A 19,795-nucleotide genomic window follows, 5' to 3' on the forward strand; every position below is an offset into this window, starting at 1 on the left:
CTAGATCCCGCTCTCGTATAGGGTAGGAAAACAGAGTTTCAAAAACGGCGTACAAATCAATATGTTCCAGAAATTTCCGTAAAATGTTTAATAAATATTTTTAAATTAAATTGAGAGCCCCGGTGGCCCGCAACCCCCGTTCGAATGATTTATTTTAAGAGCCCACTGATTTTTATTAAGAGCCATTGGCCCCAAGACTCCCGCTAATTCCAAGTCTGAACTATAGCTTTCTTGCAGAATCAATAGCAGACAAACAGTTTGCTCAGCTAGTGATTTCGAGTTTTCGACTGCTAAAAATCTAAACCTTATTTAAAATTGAATTTAAATATTGAAAATTTATTTTATTGTAATTATAGCTGCGCTGACTAATTTTAAACATGGCAGACGGCTATCAAAGTTCAGTTAAAGTAACTATTAACCCTTTACAAGTGCTGAATCTTTTGTTGGCCAAAGTTATGCAGAAATACAATTATTACCTGAAGTTAGGTAATGGATATAAAAGCTCAAATGAATTATTGGCCCAAGTGCTCTTCCGAACCATTGAAAAACAAATATCAAGGGAAGAATATAACAATGCTGCAGTATTTAATAACTCTGTGTGTGATGGAAATGATCAACCAGGAAATAACGCTTCTTTCGTGTATGATGAGTCTAACACCATTCATTCAACTAATATACCTACAGATTCCAATTTTGTTGAATATCAAATTATTACGGATGGAACTAAGACAGATTTAACAAAAACTTCAAAAAATACTGTTATAAATAAAGATAATAGTGACACTATGGAAGAATCAAATTCGAATGAATTTGATTTAGAAAGCAGCTGCGAATATGAGGATCCTGCCAAAGATGTTGATTACGAACCAGAAGATGATCTTGAGCAGAAAACATCCATTTGCACACGCTTCTCGAGGGAAGAAATGCTGAAATTCACAGAGTACGCAAAGAAATATTCTTATCAAGCAACACTCAACAGGTATGAAAAAAAAAACTTGCACTGAACACTGTTGTACTAAAAAACTTTTTTTTTAATATCTAGGTGGCCCAAAATTGGTTCCAAATCCACTCTGCGTTCCATTATAATTTTGATTGAGAAAGGCTACACTGGCAATAATTGTGAGAAACTGGCCTTAATAAGGATGTTCATGTTACAAAAAGCTAGGTAAAATACAGAAAAGCTGCAATAGCATACATGTTGAATATGTTGAATTTTGAATCTAGAGAATTTAAGATGCAAAATCGTATCCCACATTTCTGGCATTTTGAAAGCTGGGCTAAAGAGGGTGCTACAAGGATTAAAATTCATAAATTCAAACCTTCCAAAGAGTTTATTAACAATTTCCAGCAAACCTGCGGAATCCAATTCCCAGATCCGGTTGATTATAATACGCTGGATGACCAATCAAACATTGGACATTCGAGTATGGATGTTGTAGAAAATATTGTTGGTGAACCCGAAAATGCTTTAAATGATATGGAGACAATTGTGGCTGATCAAAGTTACGGTGTCAGTGATGAATTTCTAACCAATAGCTTCAATGATGTTAAACCAGAGTTGCCTTTATTAAAACAATCTTCCACCAAAGTAACAACAAATTTCGAGGAAAATAATCAACAAGATTCTAAAGCTTGGTTTCAATTGTTACAAGAAAAGAATGCAGCTTCGTCTGATAACAATATTGATTAAAAGCTAGACGCTGGTCTAATGTAGTAGAGGGAGGGGAAAGCAAAATTGTGTTATTGATTGTTTTTAATAAAATAAGGGCCATTATCATCCTATTAAATATTTTAAATATTACTTTAAAAAGGTATACATTTTCAAAAGTTAAAAAAAAAGTTTGAATGCTTTTACTTTTATTACAATGTAATAAATAAAAAAATACTTTTATAAATTTAGATTTTTTTATACTCTTGTAAATTCATTTCAAAAACTTTTTCTTGAATTGTTTCTGCTAATAAAGATTAAGTTGAGGATAAACCATTGAAATCGCGACAAAAAAAATTATTAACGAGCCTGCCAGGATTCGAACCTGGAATCTTCTGATCCGTAGTCAGACGCGTTATCCGTTGCGCCACAGGCCCACGATCAAAATGGTGGCAAAAAGGGAAAGATATAAGAAATCGCTTTTTCTACATGAATATTTTTTTACTTTCTAACTGTTTTGATTTGATTCTAGCATTATATTTTTTACGGAAATGCTGCCCCGATCTAAACTACTACTACTAAAGTCCTTTAACATAGGTATGGAATGAAAATAACACCTTGACAAGCTTTTAAGGTATAGCCACTATATGTTCAGAATTAAATAATATTTATCTTACGATAAAAGTATCCATCGCCCCTTATTCGCTTGAAACGTGTACTTTCAATGGCTCGCAGATTTAGTGATTTTTCAAAATGCGTTTCAAGGCAAATACCAAATAGATTGATTTTCTAAAACTATTCGCGGCCTTTGAACCCTAGATAAGTAGCGACCATAGAGACAGAAAAGAAATAGAGGGAAGATTACCGCGTTTAGGCACCCCGGTTTTTGACCGGGAAAATTCATCAACCCACGCATGTATGAAAGCGGAGATGGGCAAAATTTGCAATGCCATCTATCCTTTCTTTGTTTACATCAAATGATGACTGAGCGGCAGTGTTGTGCTAAGCGGTACATTTGTACTTTTTTAATACGTTTTGTAATTTGTAATACGAAAATACGTTTTGGTTTTTAATTTATTTTTTTTTAAATTCAAACTTCACGCCAAATTTGAAAAACAACGAAAATTTGTTACATAGATGGCGCCCTAAGCGGAAAATAAAAAGTACGTTTTGTGATTGGACAAAGTACGTTCCCAAAAACGGCCGGAACAACCATAGAAATCTCATAGGTAACTAGAATGCTGCCGCCTACGGCTGAGCTTGACGCCAGTTCGCCTTGAACCTTTCAGCCAATGAGATGCCGTAGAGCGGTTCCGCTACTCTCAAAGCGCCATGCCGCGGGAGGATAAATATGACAATTGAAGACGATGCAATCGACAGCCAAGCTCAGGAAATTCCTGTAGGATTTCGCTGGGCTTTTCGATTTTGAGATCTTAAGTTTGCAGATAATAACTTAAATATAATCGTAAAAGTATTAAATTCAAAATTTGTTTTCTTAAGTATATATTTAATAAGGAATCTTTGAACTTATTTGGAAGAAGATAGTTCCGTTTCATTTGCAGGTGCGCTTCATAACCATTAAGCCACTGACCAGATTGAACTGTGAACTTTGCATTAGACACACTTTTCATGAGTGTAAATAGATATGCCAGCTAATTAGATAATTCTATAAAGGTTTGTAAAACAGAATTTAGATTGTTAATAATAATAATCAGCTCGGCTAATACCCAAGGCACCAACCTAGGCACCACCCTAGGCCTAAGTCATCGAGCGACTTTTAAAGCCTTTAATTCAGGTGGCCGGGTTACAGTGCGTAGGAGGGTGGTGGCAAGCCACGCGAGCCAACAGCTCCCTACCCTAACTATTAACGTTAACCTCAACAAGTTTTTATGGAAGGGGAACTGAAGATCTCGGGGGAAAACCCCTTTAGCCAGTGGGGAGAGAACTTGCAAACTCAATGCAGAAGGAGTTGTTCCGAGTCAACACTTGTATATTCTTGTCATTTCTTTTCTTCCAATGCTCGTTTAAAACCGATCAGTCGTCCGGTATGGACGCTGGCCGTCCTTTCCCTTTTTTTCGGTTGACGGTTTTACTTCAAACGCTCGGCGAGTATTCCCACCAGGTTTACTCCCAGGGTCGCTCTTAATTTGGTTTAGAGGGTCTAATGGCCATAGCCCACTATTCCCCGTATTGTCACTTTGGCCCTTGTTCCGTATGTGCTCGTGAAGCTTCACTTTTGGTCTTTGTTACGACCTTCTCTCAAATACCAAAATTATAACAAAAACAGTTCTTCGAACTGAAAAAAAAAGTTTAGAGCTCGTTAGAGGAGCGGCCTTAAAGGGACATATATTATTTTTATTGTTGATTAAATTGTCAAATTAATTGAAATAGTATTAAAAAATACTCCTGTGAACAACAGAATGACGTCATTTTGCTTTCAAATCACAGTCCACTGCTCCTCCAATTTTTAACACAAAATCTTTGGTAAAATTTTGCCCACAAAGGTATCCATGTTTACATTTATTTTCTTCACTACTCATTTAACATTAAAATTTTAAAATTTATTTTTATTAGTTTATAAGTTATTTATTGCAGTAATCTGCAACAAAAAATAAACTAATAATAATAAATTTTAAAATTTTAATATTAAATGAGTAGTGAAGAAAATAAATATAAATATGGATACCTGTGTGCTCGTCGTTCCCCTTTAGGAGCTCTCTCCAAAGTGTTTGGCTCCTTACCTTCATAGGTAGGGTGTCGGCTGGAGTTGCTATAGCACCCATTTTAAATCCCACTGCTGTGTGCGAAGTGGGGATTGGTCCGCCCATTGCTGCACCTTCTGCTGGGTTGAGTGGCTTGCGTCGAAGGTGCGACCATCAGTAGTAGGGTTCTGTTACCCATGCTGGATTTGTCACCTGTCCGGGCTAGGTGGACGCTGGCGTAGGGCACTATGATGATAGGCCTCCGGTGGTATGGTCTCTGTTACACACTGCCCACCCTCAGGATACCCGGGTGGGCAAACCAATACAAAATCTGTTCAGGCCATGTGATTTTATATTATCTCGGTGATTAAATTAGTATTTTCTTAGAGCAGATATTTAATATGGATTATTAACAACTGCATAAATCATATTATTGCAAGAATGTATTTATGTACTAAGAATATGGCAAGACGGAGATTCTGTCCCCATGGTCGCATACTTTTCAGCTTAAGGGCTTGTTGCCAAAGCCCTAGCCAAAGTGCTAGCCCATTGAATTTAACATGTTTGATTCTAGCAAAGCAGACTTTTGCAACACGCCCTAAGTTCGACTGCTTTGGATTTTTTGGTAGACGCGAGCGTAGACGATTCCAATCTTTTACTTTTATTGTTCTATGAGACCAAATTGTTTTTTTCGATCACTCTCCCTTTAAGGGGGTTGGCGGAGGGGGCGGAAATTAACGGCACGGCGTGCGCGTCAAAGAGTTCTATCGAATGAGACCAAATCTCTGGAACAACTATACAGACTATACAAGTTCGCCAAGAAGGTGATAATATTATTTTGTGCCACACATAAACGACTTCGATAAGAAAGTGCCACACTTATTTATTACTTCTGACCATACACGGTTTCGATAAGAAAGTGCCACACTTATTTATTACTTCTGACCATACACGGTTTCGATAAGAAAGTGCCACACTTATTTATTACTTCTGACCATACACGGTTTCGATAAGAAAGTGCCACACTTATTTGTTACTTCTGACCACACACGGTTTCGATAAGAAAGTGCCACACTTATTTGTTACTTCTGACCACACATGGTTTCGATAAGAAAGTGCCACCCTTATTTATTACTTCTGACCATACACGGTTTCGATAAGGGGGTCGAAATTGTGCCCCCTGTTTACCTGACAGACCTGAAACTGGACATCGGGAAAGGTTGTGTAGCCCCACACTGTAATTCAAACTTCCCGCCACGCCCATGTCACTCTTCATGAAATTCCATTGGGTTGGGGGCGGGGGGAGGCGATGTTTGAGGTTAACTTGACCCTAAAACGCCGGAAATATACGAAAAAGAACGCGGAAAAACGAACGAGAATTGCGACAACTTAAGCGGTGTGGCTTGGTTGGTAAATTCGTCGGTATTAGAGATTACGCGGCCAGTGGCCATCTGGGTTCGAGTCCCGGCGCCGCCAATAAAATAATTTACAAAATTAATTTTTCGCAGCTCCATTTACCGTGTCGGTGGTTTCCTCACCAAACAAACAAACAACACTTATCGACAATCCATCCATAGCAATAGTCCCATTTCGATATATATATATCTCGATGTGGAACTAAAAAGGACGCCAAGACGTGATTGGGTACTCTTGACATCACCAGCGACCCGGATCAAGAAAACTCATCTGACTCTTTGGTCAAAATCCAACAGAGAGATCCTACATGCCCTACTCGGGTTATCAACTCACAAAATAGTGCTCTGAATAGACAGAGATGTGCGGTTTCGGCGGCTTAGTCTAAATTTGTGCGCGGAGCACGTAATAAAATATGTAAATAAAAAGAGATCTGAAAGATCCACTCATTCTAGCGCTTCGTTCAACAATTAGAACATTCATGCCACATAAGTAATTTTGAAAATAACCTTGCCTTCGGGCGACCACTTCTGAGTAATTAATAACTCTTATGTCCTTCGGACAAAATGTTTTTAAAATTTAAGGAAACTTTAATTTAAAATGATTATACTTCTTCTAAATAAATTATTTGGCAATTCTCAATCATACTCTTCTGATTTAGTATTAAATATAAACTTAGATTTCCACTAGACACCTTTAAAATTAGTCATGCCCTCGCTAACACCAATAGTGAAGTTAAGCGAGTTACCAGGGACTAGATCAAATATTGACGTAATTTACTATAAGCCTACTAATGTATATTTTCCCATTTAGGCTTACTACATTTTAGATTTAAGTGCGTCACACTCTTCAGGGGTGAAGTGCTGCATTAGATACTCGTTATCTTCGTTCCTCGTAGCGGGTTCTTCCACTCCTATCACTAGTTGAAATCCCAGGGACTTGTGATACGTAGCTAACTTCAACTCGGCTTCTTCCATGGACGTATGGATAAATTCCGAGGTTTTATTTATTTCCGTTAGGAGTTCGCCGTTTTCTTTCGCGCAAAGAGACAGTGGGAGGCATGTGGGGTCGCCTTTTGACCAAAATAATTTTCCAGCCTTAGGGCCTGCTTCTCTCAATGAATCCTTTATTTGCTTATTGACTCCCTTAATTTTTTTTTGAGATCAGAATCTTTACTGCATCTCGTTCTTTCATATAATCGTTTTGCAACTGACGAATGTGGTCAGGGCTGGAGGATTCGGACGTTCTAGCTTTTTTCAGCGCCCTATTCTTTATTTTTCTCGCTCGGATTGCCAGTTTGACTTCACGGTCGAACCATCGCTTATGACATCGTTGTCTGGTATCAGGAACAGCTTTACCTAGGATTTCCATTGCTGTAGACTGAATAGTGGAGAGGAAAACGTTGTAGCTCATGGGATTTTGAGAGGTCAGGGTACTGTTGAGGGTTTCACGGAACTCTTTAAATTTTTCATCGTCCTGTAACCTACAGTGGGTAGTCGGATGAGATTCAATTCGTTTCACGTCGACAACATCAGAGCCAAAGCCTATACAGGGTGGTTACCAAAACAGTACAAACAATTAAAATAAATAATTTAAAAAAACAAATACACAATATAAATTATACCAGATATAAATTAAATTATAAATAAATAAATTAAGAATTTTGAAGAAGCCAATCCGAAAAGAAGAACTCCGAGACCAAATATTGAAAATGTTGAATTGAAAGAGAAGTGGCATTCTCCCGGATGTCAGCTGGCAAAAGATTCCAAGTCCGTGCACTTCTGAAGAAGAACGAAAAACTTTAGATTATACGTAGGGCAGATCTTCCGGGTGCATAATGTCATTTTGTCATCTATATTAAAGGTCGGTGACTTGACAATTTTCAAGAGTATGATCATATCCGAAACACTTCTACGAACGGAGAGTGGCCAAAGGTAAGCGTTGGCCAAGCTATATTCTCCTTCTACATCAACTGAGAGCATTTTTACGCGCTCGGCGAAAGGGCCATTGAAGAGTGCGTAGTCGATGCTGGTAGGCTGGTAGCGCGCTCTCCTTGACTACAGGTTATTTCTCCAGTGCAGCGGGTTTCCGAGAGGTTCCCAAATTCAAGGTCGTGTTTTTCGACGTTGGAATCTCTTTTCTGCCAAGTTCAATTAAATGCGCGTTGAAGTCTCCTAGAATGCACATAGGCGTGGCGTTGGTTGGTCAGATTAACGATATCCTTGCTCAGACATTCGGCGATGCTTTCATTCCACCAGCTCTCAGTTCGGGTTGTCGCAAAGTAAACGGCACCGATCCAAACAGCATTCTTTCCTAGTGTAATATTTAGCCACGCGTGTTCTGAACAATTGATGAATTTATTTACATTTACGCTCGTATTTACAACGAAACCTAAGCCCCCTCCTTGTTTTGGTCTTTTTTGTCTGTTCACACCGAACCATTGAAAATCGTTGTCCAATTCTGGATATTCCGAGTCTCTTAGGTACGTCTCAGCGAGCGCGAAGACGGGAATTTTATTCACACGCATATTACTTTCAAGTTCTGCTCATTTTCTCCGGGCTTGGCCATTTTACATGTTTAGGAATCCCATTTTACTAAAAGACTTTTCGGTACGTTGTTTAGGACGGGAGCGCCGGAGTGATCCGGGATCGTTCGGAGCACCGCAATGGACAACTCTATTAGTATTAACAGAGAGTGTACTCTATAGTCTCTCATGCTCTGGTATTAATTAATCATTAGCTGAAAACTATTCGTGAGTTCTGAACCGTTTAACCAGTCCCCATGCGCACTATTCGGCCAAAACAATTCTAGAACTACCCAAATGCAAACTATACGCAGACAAGAACCTCTTGTTGAACCGTTCGGAACCGTTCTAAATGGTACCTGCTCAAGAGCAAGTACTGGCCGGAACTCAAGGTTGAAATCTCTAAAATTCGTCTGCACATCGGGCTGCGTACGTCAAATCGTACGAATCCCAACTATTCGTCCAAAAGTTCTGAACTATCCAGAACTTTTGCGTGACGTCACAGCTTAGTCCTAAGCCGTTCTCTTAACGGTTCAGAACTCACGAATAGTTTTCAGCTATTGAACGCATTGCCGGCACGTTTTACATTGTCGTCTGCTAAATCATGGTGCCGCTTCCATTGAGTTGGGAATATTAATCTAGAGGTCCAATCTGAACGTCGGTTTTCAGTATTTCGCGAAACAAGTTTTTAAATTGACGCGAAAACTTTATCATTCTACTCGTGACGCCGTCTATCTCTTAATGGTTCGTTCAATTAAGACGCGTTTTCCGGGAAATTTTTTTTTTTTCAAAAATAATGGATGGCGCCACGGCTCATATGATAACGTTTTATTGTCATTTTAGAGGAGACGGCACATTCGTAATTTTCAAAAACTTGTTTCGCGTCGAGCAGATTTTATTGGATCTCTAGATTAATATTCCCAACTCAATGGCCGCTTTTCGACATTATTTGATTTCGGAAAGCTTTGTCCAATAATTAACTGCGAACCTATTTTGGTAAATTATTTGTTGGTATAATAGATATATTAGGTTCATGTACTTTGGTAATTTAAATGAATCAACTGGTATGTTTTTCAGTTTCAATCTTATTAACTATCTTTTTATGAACCTCACATTATGTTGTTGTTATTGTTCAACAAAACGCTTCACAGAGAAACTATATTACACATGCCAATGTATTGTTCTAGTATGTTACATGTACTGTCACTGTTCTGATCATGATTAATTTTTGTTAATGCTGACCTCTTTACGATGTCCTAGCTAGGACCTCTTATTTTCTTTGCATCCTGAACTTTTGCTAAACAAAACTAGGCCTCTTTAACAGCTAGGCATACTTTCCAGCTTATTCAAAGTTCTATATGTGATCTTAACTTTAATGTCTCGAAACAGTATGGCACCTAGGAACATCAAACACAAGGAGAACGTAGCTACTTTTTAATCATGCTAACGTAGTGGTGTGTACAAATTTCATTGGACGAGCTATAAGGCTAAGCGTTTTACGGAAAGGAAGAAGACAATTTCCAAATTTTCCCTTTCCGACGAAAGTCTAACCAATGAAAACTGTACACAAGAAAATGCATAACTTTTGACAGGTTGCGTTCTCCTTGTGTGTGGTGCTGTGTTTGTTGCTCATAGATGGCACTGTCTGTCATTTTTAAATGTTATTTTTAAACAGTTGTTGTTTTCCAGTTAATTAGTCCAGTTATACATAAAATTCCCGTATGAGTTATATAAGTTATATTAGAGTTTTGTGCAATTTTACTGTTAATAAGGAAAAAGACAAAAAATTAAATGCTAGGATTTATCGTATCAACTATATATTGTGACTAGATATCATTACACATAAGAACTGTTATTAACCTTTTCAGTCTACATAGACTCAATGTAGCAGTCAATGCAAGAAGCTCGTAAACTGTGGACACTCCAATCCACTTATCCTGTTAAGTTTTCAAAGTTTGTGGTTTCAAATCTCCTCCAATCAATTTTTGAGTGTTCCATTTACTGCTCTGGAGCACTCAAGAGATTGCTATATATCGATCTGACCAGTTTTGTGCGTTTTACAATGCGCTCGGTCTACTTGGCGAGTTTCTGTTCAGCTATGAATTAAAGTACTTGAATCTAAGAAACCTGTGCCATTTCTCATCCGATCAGGTTTAGATCAATTACTTCAGAGATGGATTTGAAGCAAATTTTGAGTAGTCAAATGGAATTCGCGATCAGGGTTTTAAAATAGCAAATTGTCTGCTTAGCAGACAACAATACAGCAGTTGATGAATGTGGCTCTATGTAAATTGAAGAAAGCTAATTGTTTTACTTTTGATCATGAATGATATTCTATAAATTAGGATACAAAATTAAGTTAAGACTAACTAATTTAATTTTTATTTTTATTTTAGTTACAAATTTCTGATAAACTACTGAAGTATATAATAAATCATCAATCAAATACTAAATTTTAGCCTGAACTTTATTTCTTTTGATATTTTTGCAAATCTGAAACTTAAGTAAAAGAAGATTATGCAGCACAAAATGCCAACTATGTCAACATCCATTGAGCTATCATGGTTGAAATTGCACTGTAGAAAGATTGGAAAACTTTATTTTAAGGCTGCTCAAGAATTTGATAAGTTAATTGAATCAAAGAAACGCTGCAATACCTCAATAGATTCTGTTAGTGAACCATCATCGAAACGTTTAAAGATCAATGGTACTCATTTTGATTCATTTAAAATTTTAACTAATATAAGCACAGATTGCTTATACCTCAAAGAATGTGGCGTTGCAATTCAAGATTTAAGGTTATCAGATAATGGTAGAAAGCAGGATAAAACTTCTACTCTGCATTGTTATCCACAGAAGTCAACTACTTTAAAGTTCGAAGAGAACCGCGTTAAACATTGCTCTGTTAAGCTAGAAATATTATCAACTGTCCCTTCGTCACTTGCTGCAAATAAAGTTCTTGTTAATGGTACTCTCTTTCACCTTGTTCAAAAAGATGAAAAGTCTTACTTGGTTTTAAAGGTTTGTCATGTTAAAATAAAGCGGCTTCTTGAAAATAAACTTCATTCGTCAAATAAAGGTATATCAAGGGGCAACTTAAACAAATTTAAAAATAAAATACATAGAACACAAAATAGTACTAACTGTGATAATATGAGCGGCAAAGAAAATAAATTGCAAAACATTATTGGAAATGTAGCTGTACCCAAGCTAATTTTAAAAAGATGCAATTTTAATAAATTTAAAAATTACCCAACAACTACAAATAAAAGTAACTGCGTCAATATGACAGACAAGGAAACTAGTTCACAACAGATTGAAGTCCTTCAACCGTTAAGAAGTTTCAGAGTCGGAATTCTTCAGTCATATCTGATACCTGTAAAAGTATCTTTACAAAAGTGTGATGTTGAAGTTTCCAATACTGTTGAAACTTTACCTAATGCTATCAAGAACTATAATAAACCAAATACTAGTATGTCTAAACTACTGTGTACTAGGCCTAGTACTGGTAGCCATGAAAATTCACACCTAGCAAGTTCTGATCTGAAGAATGGGCATGTTTTTCCCTTAGCTTCGAATATTGATGAAAAACAGAAACTGGTACAGAAGAACAATTTTAGTCAATTAAATAAGATTTTTAATTCTACTCATTTATCCAAAAATTCAGTTTCAACTTTAGATACAGTTTTGAAGAACCAAAATTTACAAATGAACTCAAAAGGTGAAACCATACATCACAATGTATTTGAAAATGAGCAAATTAAAGTGAAAACTTTTTCTACAACTAAGACAGAATTAAAGAATCGAAGTAGATCACAAGAATCTAAAAGAAATATTGAATCAAACACGCATAAACTTAACAAAATGTCTGTAGTTTCATTAAGAGGTAAAAGGAATAAGGGTGACCAAGAATGCTTACCAGTACTGATGAATGGAGTTAGTAAATTAAAATCAAAAACTGCCACAAATGCTATGCATGTATCTAAAAATTTCTTTAAAAATGACAAAGAACCAGTTCACATCACAACACAAGAGAAAACAAAAGCTAAAATAGTTTGTCAGTCTGTTAAGAAAGACAATAAGAAAGAAAAATATTCTCAAAGATACAAAAAGAATAAATCTAAAGATTTTGTTTCATTTAATAGTAGAACAAAATGCAATCCATTTTCCCATCAGGCTGTTGCTCAAAATCCTGATAAAAAAAAAAGTAGGCAGTCAAAAATAGAAAAATCCACTCAAAAGTTAGCTAAAGAGCCTAATTCTAGTCTTGTGTATAATAGTAGTAAGAAAGATAACTCTTCTGCATCTAACATTTCAGTTTTGTCAGATGAAAGCCAATTTTGTTCTGTTCAAATTGAAGTTCCTACTGCTAAACAACTTCAGATTTCAATGGTACCATTGATTGTTAAAGTACAAAAATTAAACATATTGGAGGTTTTACCACAGAGTGCTACTGATTGTGGCTCTAGTAAAACAAAATCTGGAAATGTAACTTGTGGTGTTAACAAAATTTTCAGTAAAGTAAAATTTCAGAAACAGGTAAACTCTGAGAAATATAATTTTAATAACCTCCCTACTTGTATTGACTATGATTTAACCAGAGAAGATAATAGTCCACTTAGATTAAGCGATTGTTTAAATATAAACCCCTATTCATCAGAATTCAGTAAACGTATGATATCTACCTCAGTTTTGGACAAAGCTAATTGTACAAATTTTGCTCGCACAAGTATCAATGACAATATAAATTTTAATGGCAAGATTTTTGACACACAATGTAGTCGAGAAAAAAATCCATTTGGCATCAATGAAAATACCAAAAAGAACTTAAATGATATGTATCATAAGATTTCACATGCACACAGTCAATCAACTATTTCACAGTTTGATATTAGTTCATTCATGAATCATGGCTGTGGGCTTGAACATGATATAAACCAGAACTCCAACATCTCACATAACTATGTTTTTATAAACCCTAATGTAACTTCAAAAACACTGAATAGTTATGATAACAATAATCAAAATATATGCCCAAAAGAAATTATTGGATGTGAAATTCACAAACTAAAGGATCAATTTTTGAGGTCTGAATTTGAGCCTTACAATGAAAGCTATTCATTGGAAGAAGGTGATTTAGTAAATGAAAAATTTGATCCAGAACTTGGCCCACATGAGCTAATATGTAGTAAAGATGAGTCAATGTACAAAACAGATTTTTTGGCATATGAAATGGGTCATTCCTCGTATAAAAATTTTACAAATGTAAATGATAATTCAGTAAATGAACTTGTTGATTCCTCCAATCCTTTGACCAACTCTAACAGTGACATTTTTGTGTCAGGAAGTGAAATGATAAATATGGTGGTTTCGGAGACTGTACCAATGTATAACCCTAATAATGACCAATGTCATAACCCCTTGTTAAAATCAAGTGCCTTACCAATAGTAAAAATAAATAATCCTGCAGATTTAAGTACCAGTGTTATACAACACACAGAAAATCAATCAACTGATAAAAATCGAGCATTAATTCAAGCCTGGTTGCAGTGGACCGAATTAAATAAACATAAACTAACATTTTGAATCTACTTCCAATTTCTACCACTGAAATTTCATTTAAATACTCTTATCATAATCCAGTTACATAATACTTAGTGTTTTGAAGTTTTATGTTTTCATCATACTGTGTACTTAAAAAGAATTTCAAGGATGATGTTAGAGTGTAACCTAAATTCACTCACAAGTTATTTGTGAAACTGTTTTGATGCATTAGCCAGATCAAGTTAAAGCATATTAGGTTGATTTATATTCCAAATTACAATTCTGACCAAGTGTACATGTTTCTTTCCTATTTTGGGCTGCTTACCTGCACTTCAATCTGTAGCTAAAAAGTTTAAACCAAAAATCCTGAATGCACAGATTTCTACTAATAATTTACAGTGGTAGTGCAAAGTAGTGCAAAATTGGGAAACTAATAATTTTGAAAAAATTGCATAAAGTGTGCAATTTCCTCCCTCCCCCAAATAGATTGTTTATTAACTGCAGTAATTCTAACAATTACTAATAATAGGTTATTCAGTTAATTGGCTTAAGCAACTTTTCTATATATATTACACTGAATTTTTAATGACTATTGCTTAAACAAAGTTTTATAATTTTCCATGGTTTTATATTGAAAATAAAGCAATCAGTATGCCTTGCCCTATGCGTTGTGTTCATAACAAAATCAAACTGAAAATGAACACATTTAACACTTTGAAACGTAATGTAAGGTAATAATTATAACGAAGATTTATAGAACTGTTGAAATGGGAGCCAAGAGACTGAATGTGATTCCAAAAACTCTCAAGGCAAGTTGGTTTGTCAATGCTGATTGGTTGATTGATAAAATGAATGCTAAAATATTCTGCAACCCCAAACTGTGGATAATTGTTAACTGGTTTCTGCTAAGTTGGTTATTTAAGTATTTCACAATTGCTTTTTAAGTTTTTCACACCCTCATTTTGCATGCAAAAAATGATTAAGTAATATATTACACTGTTAGATTCAACATAAAATAATCTCTTATTAGATGTATAAGCAAATGTTTTATAGCAACTAGCTATGTTTGACCAAACTTATTTTTTCTTGATATTCAAAAAACGTTTCTTTTTATTCAATAATTGGTGAAGATAATGATCACCAAAATACCAGTAATATGTCAATTATATTATTTTAATTTTTACTGAATTGAAAAGATGTTTGATAATTGATTTCAATTGGTTCGAAAAAAATATTTAGAAAGTTGTATTTTACATAAATGAAAATCGTATATCCCTATTTTGTGTACACCATTTTACATCACAAGTTTTTATAGCTCACATTTGTAAAGATTAACAAATTTAAAATTTAAATACCGGTACTTGTAATATGTCAATTGTAAATTATATTATTTTCATTTTTACTGAATTGAAAAGATGTTTGAAATTATTTGATTTAAATTTGTTTGAAAAGATATTTAGAAAATAGTATTTTACAAAAATGGAAATCGTATATCCCTATTTTGTGTACTACATTTTACATCTCAAGTTTGTATAACTCACATTTGTAAGATTATTAAATTAAAAATTTTCATAAATTAAATTTTTAAAATGAAGCAAAACATTGCTTTAAATGAAGTTTAAAAGTGAATTTATTTGAAATAATTAGGCTGATCCCTATATTTTGTTACACTTACACTTCATTGGCAGGATACTGAATATGCTAATTTTATAATAATTTGCAAATAAATTATATAATTTTAAAGACTCTAACCATGTGCATTTTCTAGTGTGTTATCCATATATCTTTTTTGTTATTCTATTTTTTAAATTTTGATAAAAATTATAATAATTACACAAACTGTGGTTCAATTAATTTCTTAAAATGTGCCAGGCAAAATAAAGTATTTTTTCTTTTGAAGAATATTTGGTGTTTCATGTCATTCCAAACAATCGATAGAGTTTTTAAATTTTCATGACCAGAAACACTGTTTTGCAAAATTTCTTGAATTAATCTGAATTTATTTTCAATTAGGTATTAGATCCATTTTGCCATTGTGAAACTTGTCCAGCATCAAAGAAAACCTAAGAATATTGTTGGTTCGTTAAAAAAGATCAATCCAGAATCAACCACGTTATGATAGCTAATACTTTCACTCATTTTCAACCTTTTCTAATAACTATGGATAAGAAAAATTCATCCCTAATAGCACATCACTTCCATTTAGGAAAGGATCACAGCATTGGAAAAGGCGTCAGAGTTGGCTTGAGTCCGCCAGGTTACTGTCTACAGATATCAAAAATAATATAGAACTTGAATTCTGAGAGCTTTGGGATTGACGGTTTTGTAATGAAGCATTTACCCTCTTCCAGCATGTCACCTCTGAAAAATTAGCCTCCATTGGTCGCTGTTTTGTCCCATCACAGCCAACATTGATGACGTGCTGTTGGGCGAACAGCAAGTAATCCGAGTTGGCCATAATCTTTTCGATAGTTGGAACTTGGAAAGTAGTCACCTCTATCTGTGACAAGAATTTCATCCGATGGATGAAGAGTCTGTCACAGCCATAAATGAAGCCGAATTTTCTGCTTATTCAGGGGTGAATACGGGGACTTTTAAAGTACTTAAAATCCTAACACTCCTGCGCAGCCTGAAGCGGTGGCAGAGTACTCTGCTACTGAAATGTTGGACTTTGATCTGGCAGGAGAACTGTGGGATATCGCCTTGGGCTCCTTGTCGGATATTTCCGACATTACGGTTGGACTGACCCTTCTTTAACCTCCAACGTTAAAGAAGGGTCAGTCCAACCCACAGGGGCTTCAGGTGAAGGTGAGAGTGGTCTGGCTGGTGAGGGGGTAGGGTTAGTCCTGTAACCACCCCATTAGCGGCGAGTAGTGCTCCGCATGGCTCCGGCTCCGGCTCCAATACGGCTCCAGCTCCGACTTCAACCGTATCGGCTCCAGTCGGCTCCGGCTCCAGTTCCAGTGAAGGCCGGAGCCGGATCTGGAGCCGCGGCTCCGGCTCCAAGTGTTTGAAACCGGCTCCAGGAGCCGGCTCCAAATTAAAGGAGCCGGCTTCAATACATTTTATAGTAATTTTGGCGATCACTCTTTAAGCACCAACACTCACAAACTAATTACTAATGAGGCAGAATATATATATTTTTTTAAATAATATTTGAAATTATTTATAGCGCACACTTCAAAGTTTCTGATTTCTAGGTCTGTAAGTCATAGCAGTCGTAATTTATTCTTTTCAGAAATATTTGATCTTTACTTCTTCGTTTCTTTCTTTCAACTCATGACTCATGAGTCCTACGTTTTCGATCTCGAGCGTGCCGCTTATCCACGTGCCGCGACTTTGTTCTTTTGTTTCGGTTTCATACCATGACAATTCTTCAATCGAATAAGTGAAGTTTAATTATGGAGAAACCATGTGTAGTGTTGATGTGAATGATAATGAAATTGAGTTAAACGACGAGGATCAAGTAAATAAAAAGCCAGGTCAATGGAAAATTTATTTTACCAAACTGTTAGAACAGAAAAAATAAGTGCAATCGGAGCCGGCTCCGGAGTCGGATCCGGATACGGCTCCTGGCTGCGGCTCCGGCTCTAGAATTTTGGCTCCGGCTCCTGGCTCCGGCTCCGGCTTTTTAGGGGAGCCGTTTTTGGCTCCGGCTCCAACACATATATGGAGCCGATATTTGCTCCGGCTCCGACCTTGGAGCCGGATCTGCGGAGCACTAACGCCTTTGCTGGAGGTTCACTTTCCAGACTCCAAAGTCACTGATACAAATGACTCTTATGATCTTCCTCTTCGGTTCAAAAGAACTAAAAAGATAGATTGCGATGTGGCAAAACAAGTTGTCAGTGACAACTTGTCACTCACTCCAAGCTTATGTGGGCCATAAAGTCATTTAAGCCCTACAAGACAGGATGCAATTGATATTCTCTGTCCTGTGTTGTACAGAATCTACAGGACCGGTATTTCTCTTGGGAATATACCGGGCTCTTGGAAGCACTCAAAGGTTATCTTTATTCCTAAACTCGGGAAAACCAGTTATCTCGAGGCGAAGTCATATAGACCAATCAGTCTAACTTTAATTCTCCTAAAGGTCTTGGATAAATTAGTTGATAGACATATTAGAGAGGAGGTTCCTAGTGTTACACCCCTCTCTGACGCTTAGTATGCCTATCAAAAGGGCAAATCTACTTAGACTACCCTTCATGGCACAATTAATTGCCTTGAACGTGCAATTGAGTTCAAAGAAATAGCGTTAGCTGCTTTTCTGGACATCGAGGGGGCTTCTGATAAAGTCCCTTATGCTGCTAAACGTTTCGGCATCAATGATACGTTGTGTCTATGGATCGATTCTATGTTGACTGATCTTGTCGCGACGGTACTTTTTCTTATTTTTTCAATAAGAAAGATGTAACTCTACATACGTTATATATTACAGGTTTTATTACCGAGAAAAATCTGATACCCGAAAAAATGTTCAAAACAATAGGTCAAAAGCATGCTGTATACTTAGGTTCAAAATTATATAATATTCTAAGTTTCGATTCAGTTCAGTTATTTAAAAAAATCAAAAATGATTATTGAATTATGGTTTAAAAAATTTAACTACTTTTTACCTCTCCGGTAGGTTAGGAGGGGTTTGTGTATCTGTCCTGCGAACATTTTCCGTGCAAAGGTTAATCATGGCGTACGCAGTTGCTAGGACTGTCGAAGGGGTGGCAAAACCACTGTGCGATGGTGAGCGTTAACGGATTAATTTGCGGTTGGGTTTAGTTTGGAAGGTTTTTTTTCGTTAACGCCCACTGTCGCGAGAGTTTTAACTCAGTTTGATTGGATATTTCGTTATTGTAATGTTTATGTGTAGCGTGTGAATGTCGATTTTCTGTTATGACGGTTGTGGGTGTTGAGTTTGTGTTATTACGGTTGTGGGTTTTGAGTCGTGTGCGTTCGTGTTTGTTGAGTCTGTTGTGTTTGTGTCGTGTTTGTACGGGCATTTTCTCTTCAACTTCTCCTTATTGACTTTCGGGACGGACCGAGTGCTGAGTGTTATGCAACCTCTGAACGTCCAATGGCAGGGTTTCCACAAATTGTTCACGGTATTCGTCTTAGTATCAATTGTATTGGGGATTTCTTGGCGCCGGCCGGGAATCGAACCCGGGTTTGCTGCGTGAGAGATTTACTCTAACCACTGAGCCACCGAAGCTTGTTAAGTTACGGTGTTTTTCGAAAACCGCTTTGGCGAATGTCCTTTACGAAATTATAACGTTAGGTACTATAATTTATTCTACATCATTTTAAATATTTATAAATTATATTAATCTTATATTTAATTAAATATTTATAAATTATATTAATCTTATATTTAATTAAATATTTATAAATTATATTAATCTTATATTTAATTAAATATTTATAAATTATATTAATCTTATATTTAATTAAATATTTATAAATTATATTAATCTTATATTTAATTAAATATTTATAAATTATATTAATCTTATATTTAATTAAATATTTATAAATTATATTAATCTTATATTTAATTAAATATTTATAAATTATATTAATCTTATATTTAATTAAATATTTATAAATTATATTAATCTTATATTTAATTAAATATTTATAAATTATATTAATCTTATATTTAATTAAATATTTATAAATTATATTAATCTTATATTTAATTAAATATTTATAAATTATATTAATCTTATATTTAATTAAATATTTATAAATTATATTAATCTTATATTTAATTAAATATTTATAAATTATATTAATCTTATATTTAATTAAATATTTATAAATTATATTAATCTTATATTTAATTAAATATTTATAAATTATATTAATCTTATATTTAATTAAATATTTATAAATTATATTAATCTTATATTTAATTAAATATTTATAAATTATATTAATCTTATATTTAATTAAATATTTATAAATTATATT

General features: G+C 35.2%; 2 protein-coding genes, 1 long non-coding RNA gene and 1 other non-coding gene across 5 annotated transcripts; 2 read left to right on the top strand and 2 right to left on the bottom strand.

The window, feature by feature from the left end:
• The first annotated feature begins 266 nt into the window (after positions 1-266).
• LOC149966380 (uncharacterized) lies at positions 267-1,853 on the top strand. Its single transcript, XM_090171652.1, has 3 exons — positions 267-979; positions 1,043-1,165; positions 1,225-1,853. Exons 1-3 carry the CDS (start codon positions 378-380, stop codon positions 1,688-1,690), a joined length of 1,191 nt encoding a protein of 396 aa, XP_090027778.1. The 5' UTR covers positions 267-377; the 3' UTR covers positions 1,691-1,853.
• Positions 1,854-2,012: 159 nt separating this feature from the next.
• TRNAR-ACG (transfer RNA arginine (anticodon ACG)) lies at positions 2,013-2,085 on the bottom strand. Its single transcript has one exon. It is a non-coding gene; the product is annotated as a tRNA-Arg (tRNA).
• Positions 2,086-11,786: 9,701 nt separating this feature from the next.
• Positions 11,787-13,926, top strand: LOC149966382 (uncharacterized). 2 transcript variants are annotated; one of them, XM_090171665.1, is made up of 2 exons: positions 11,787-11,887; positions 11,967-13,926. In XM_090171665.1, the coding sequence occupies exon 2, from the start codon at positions 11,996-11,998 to the stop codon at positions 13,871-13,873; it is 1,878 nt and encodes a 625-aa protein (XP_090027791.1). In that variant the 5' UTR covers positions 11,787-11,887; positions 11,967-11,995; the 3' UTR covers positions 13,874-13,926. The 2 variants fall into 2 exon arrangements, with proteins under 2 accessions (XP_090027791.1, XP_090027801.1); XM_090171675.1 differs by having other exon boundaries at positions 11,808-11,887; positions 11,955-13,926.
• A 1,938-nt stretch (positions 13,927-15,864) lies between these two features.
• LOC149966383 (uncharacterized) lies at positions 15,865-16,326 on the bottom strand. Its single transcript, XR_016480304.1, has 3 exons — positions 16,173-16,326; positions 15,961-16,096; positions 15,865-15,894 (listed from the first exon to the last, which is right to left on the bottom strand). It is a non-coding gene; the product is annotated as an uncharacterized LOC149966383 (long non-coding RNA).
• Positions 16,327-19,795: the final 3,469 nt, after the last annotated feature.

This window comes from Leiobunum rupestre, chromosome 1 (genome assembly GCF_980474605.1).
Source record: "Leiobunum rupestre chromosome 1, qqLeiRupe1.1.hap1, whole genome shotgun sequence".
NCBI lineage: Eukaryota > Metazoa > Arthropoda > Arachnida > Opiliones > Sclerosomatidae > Leiobunum > Leiobunum rupestre.

Excerpts from the sequence above, each read along its gene's own strand:
- LOC149966380 (XM_090171652.1), top strand. The coding sequence starts at position 378 with ATGGCAGACGGCTATCAAAGTTCAGTTAAAGTAACTATTAACCCTTTA. Across the intron at positions 980-1,042 it reads TATCAAGCAACACTCAACAG|GTGGCCCAAAATTGGTTCCA; the intron begins GTATGAAAAAAA and ends TTTAATATCTAG. Across the intron at positions 1,166-1,224 it reads TTCATGTTACAAAAAGCTAG|AGAATTTAAGATGCAAAATC; the intron begins GTAAAATACAGA and ends TTTTGAATCTAG.
- LOC149966382 (XM_090171665.1), top strand. The coding sequence starts at position 11,996 with ATGAACTCAAAAGGTGAAACCATACATCACAATGTATTTGAAAATGAG.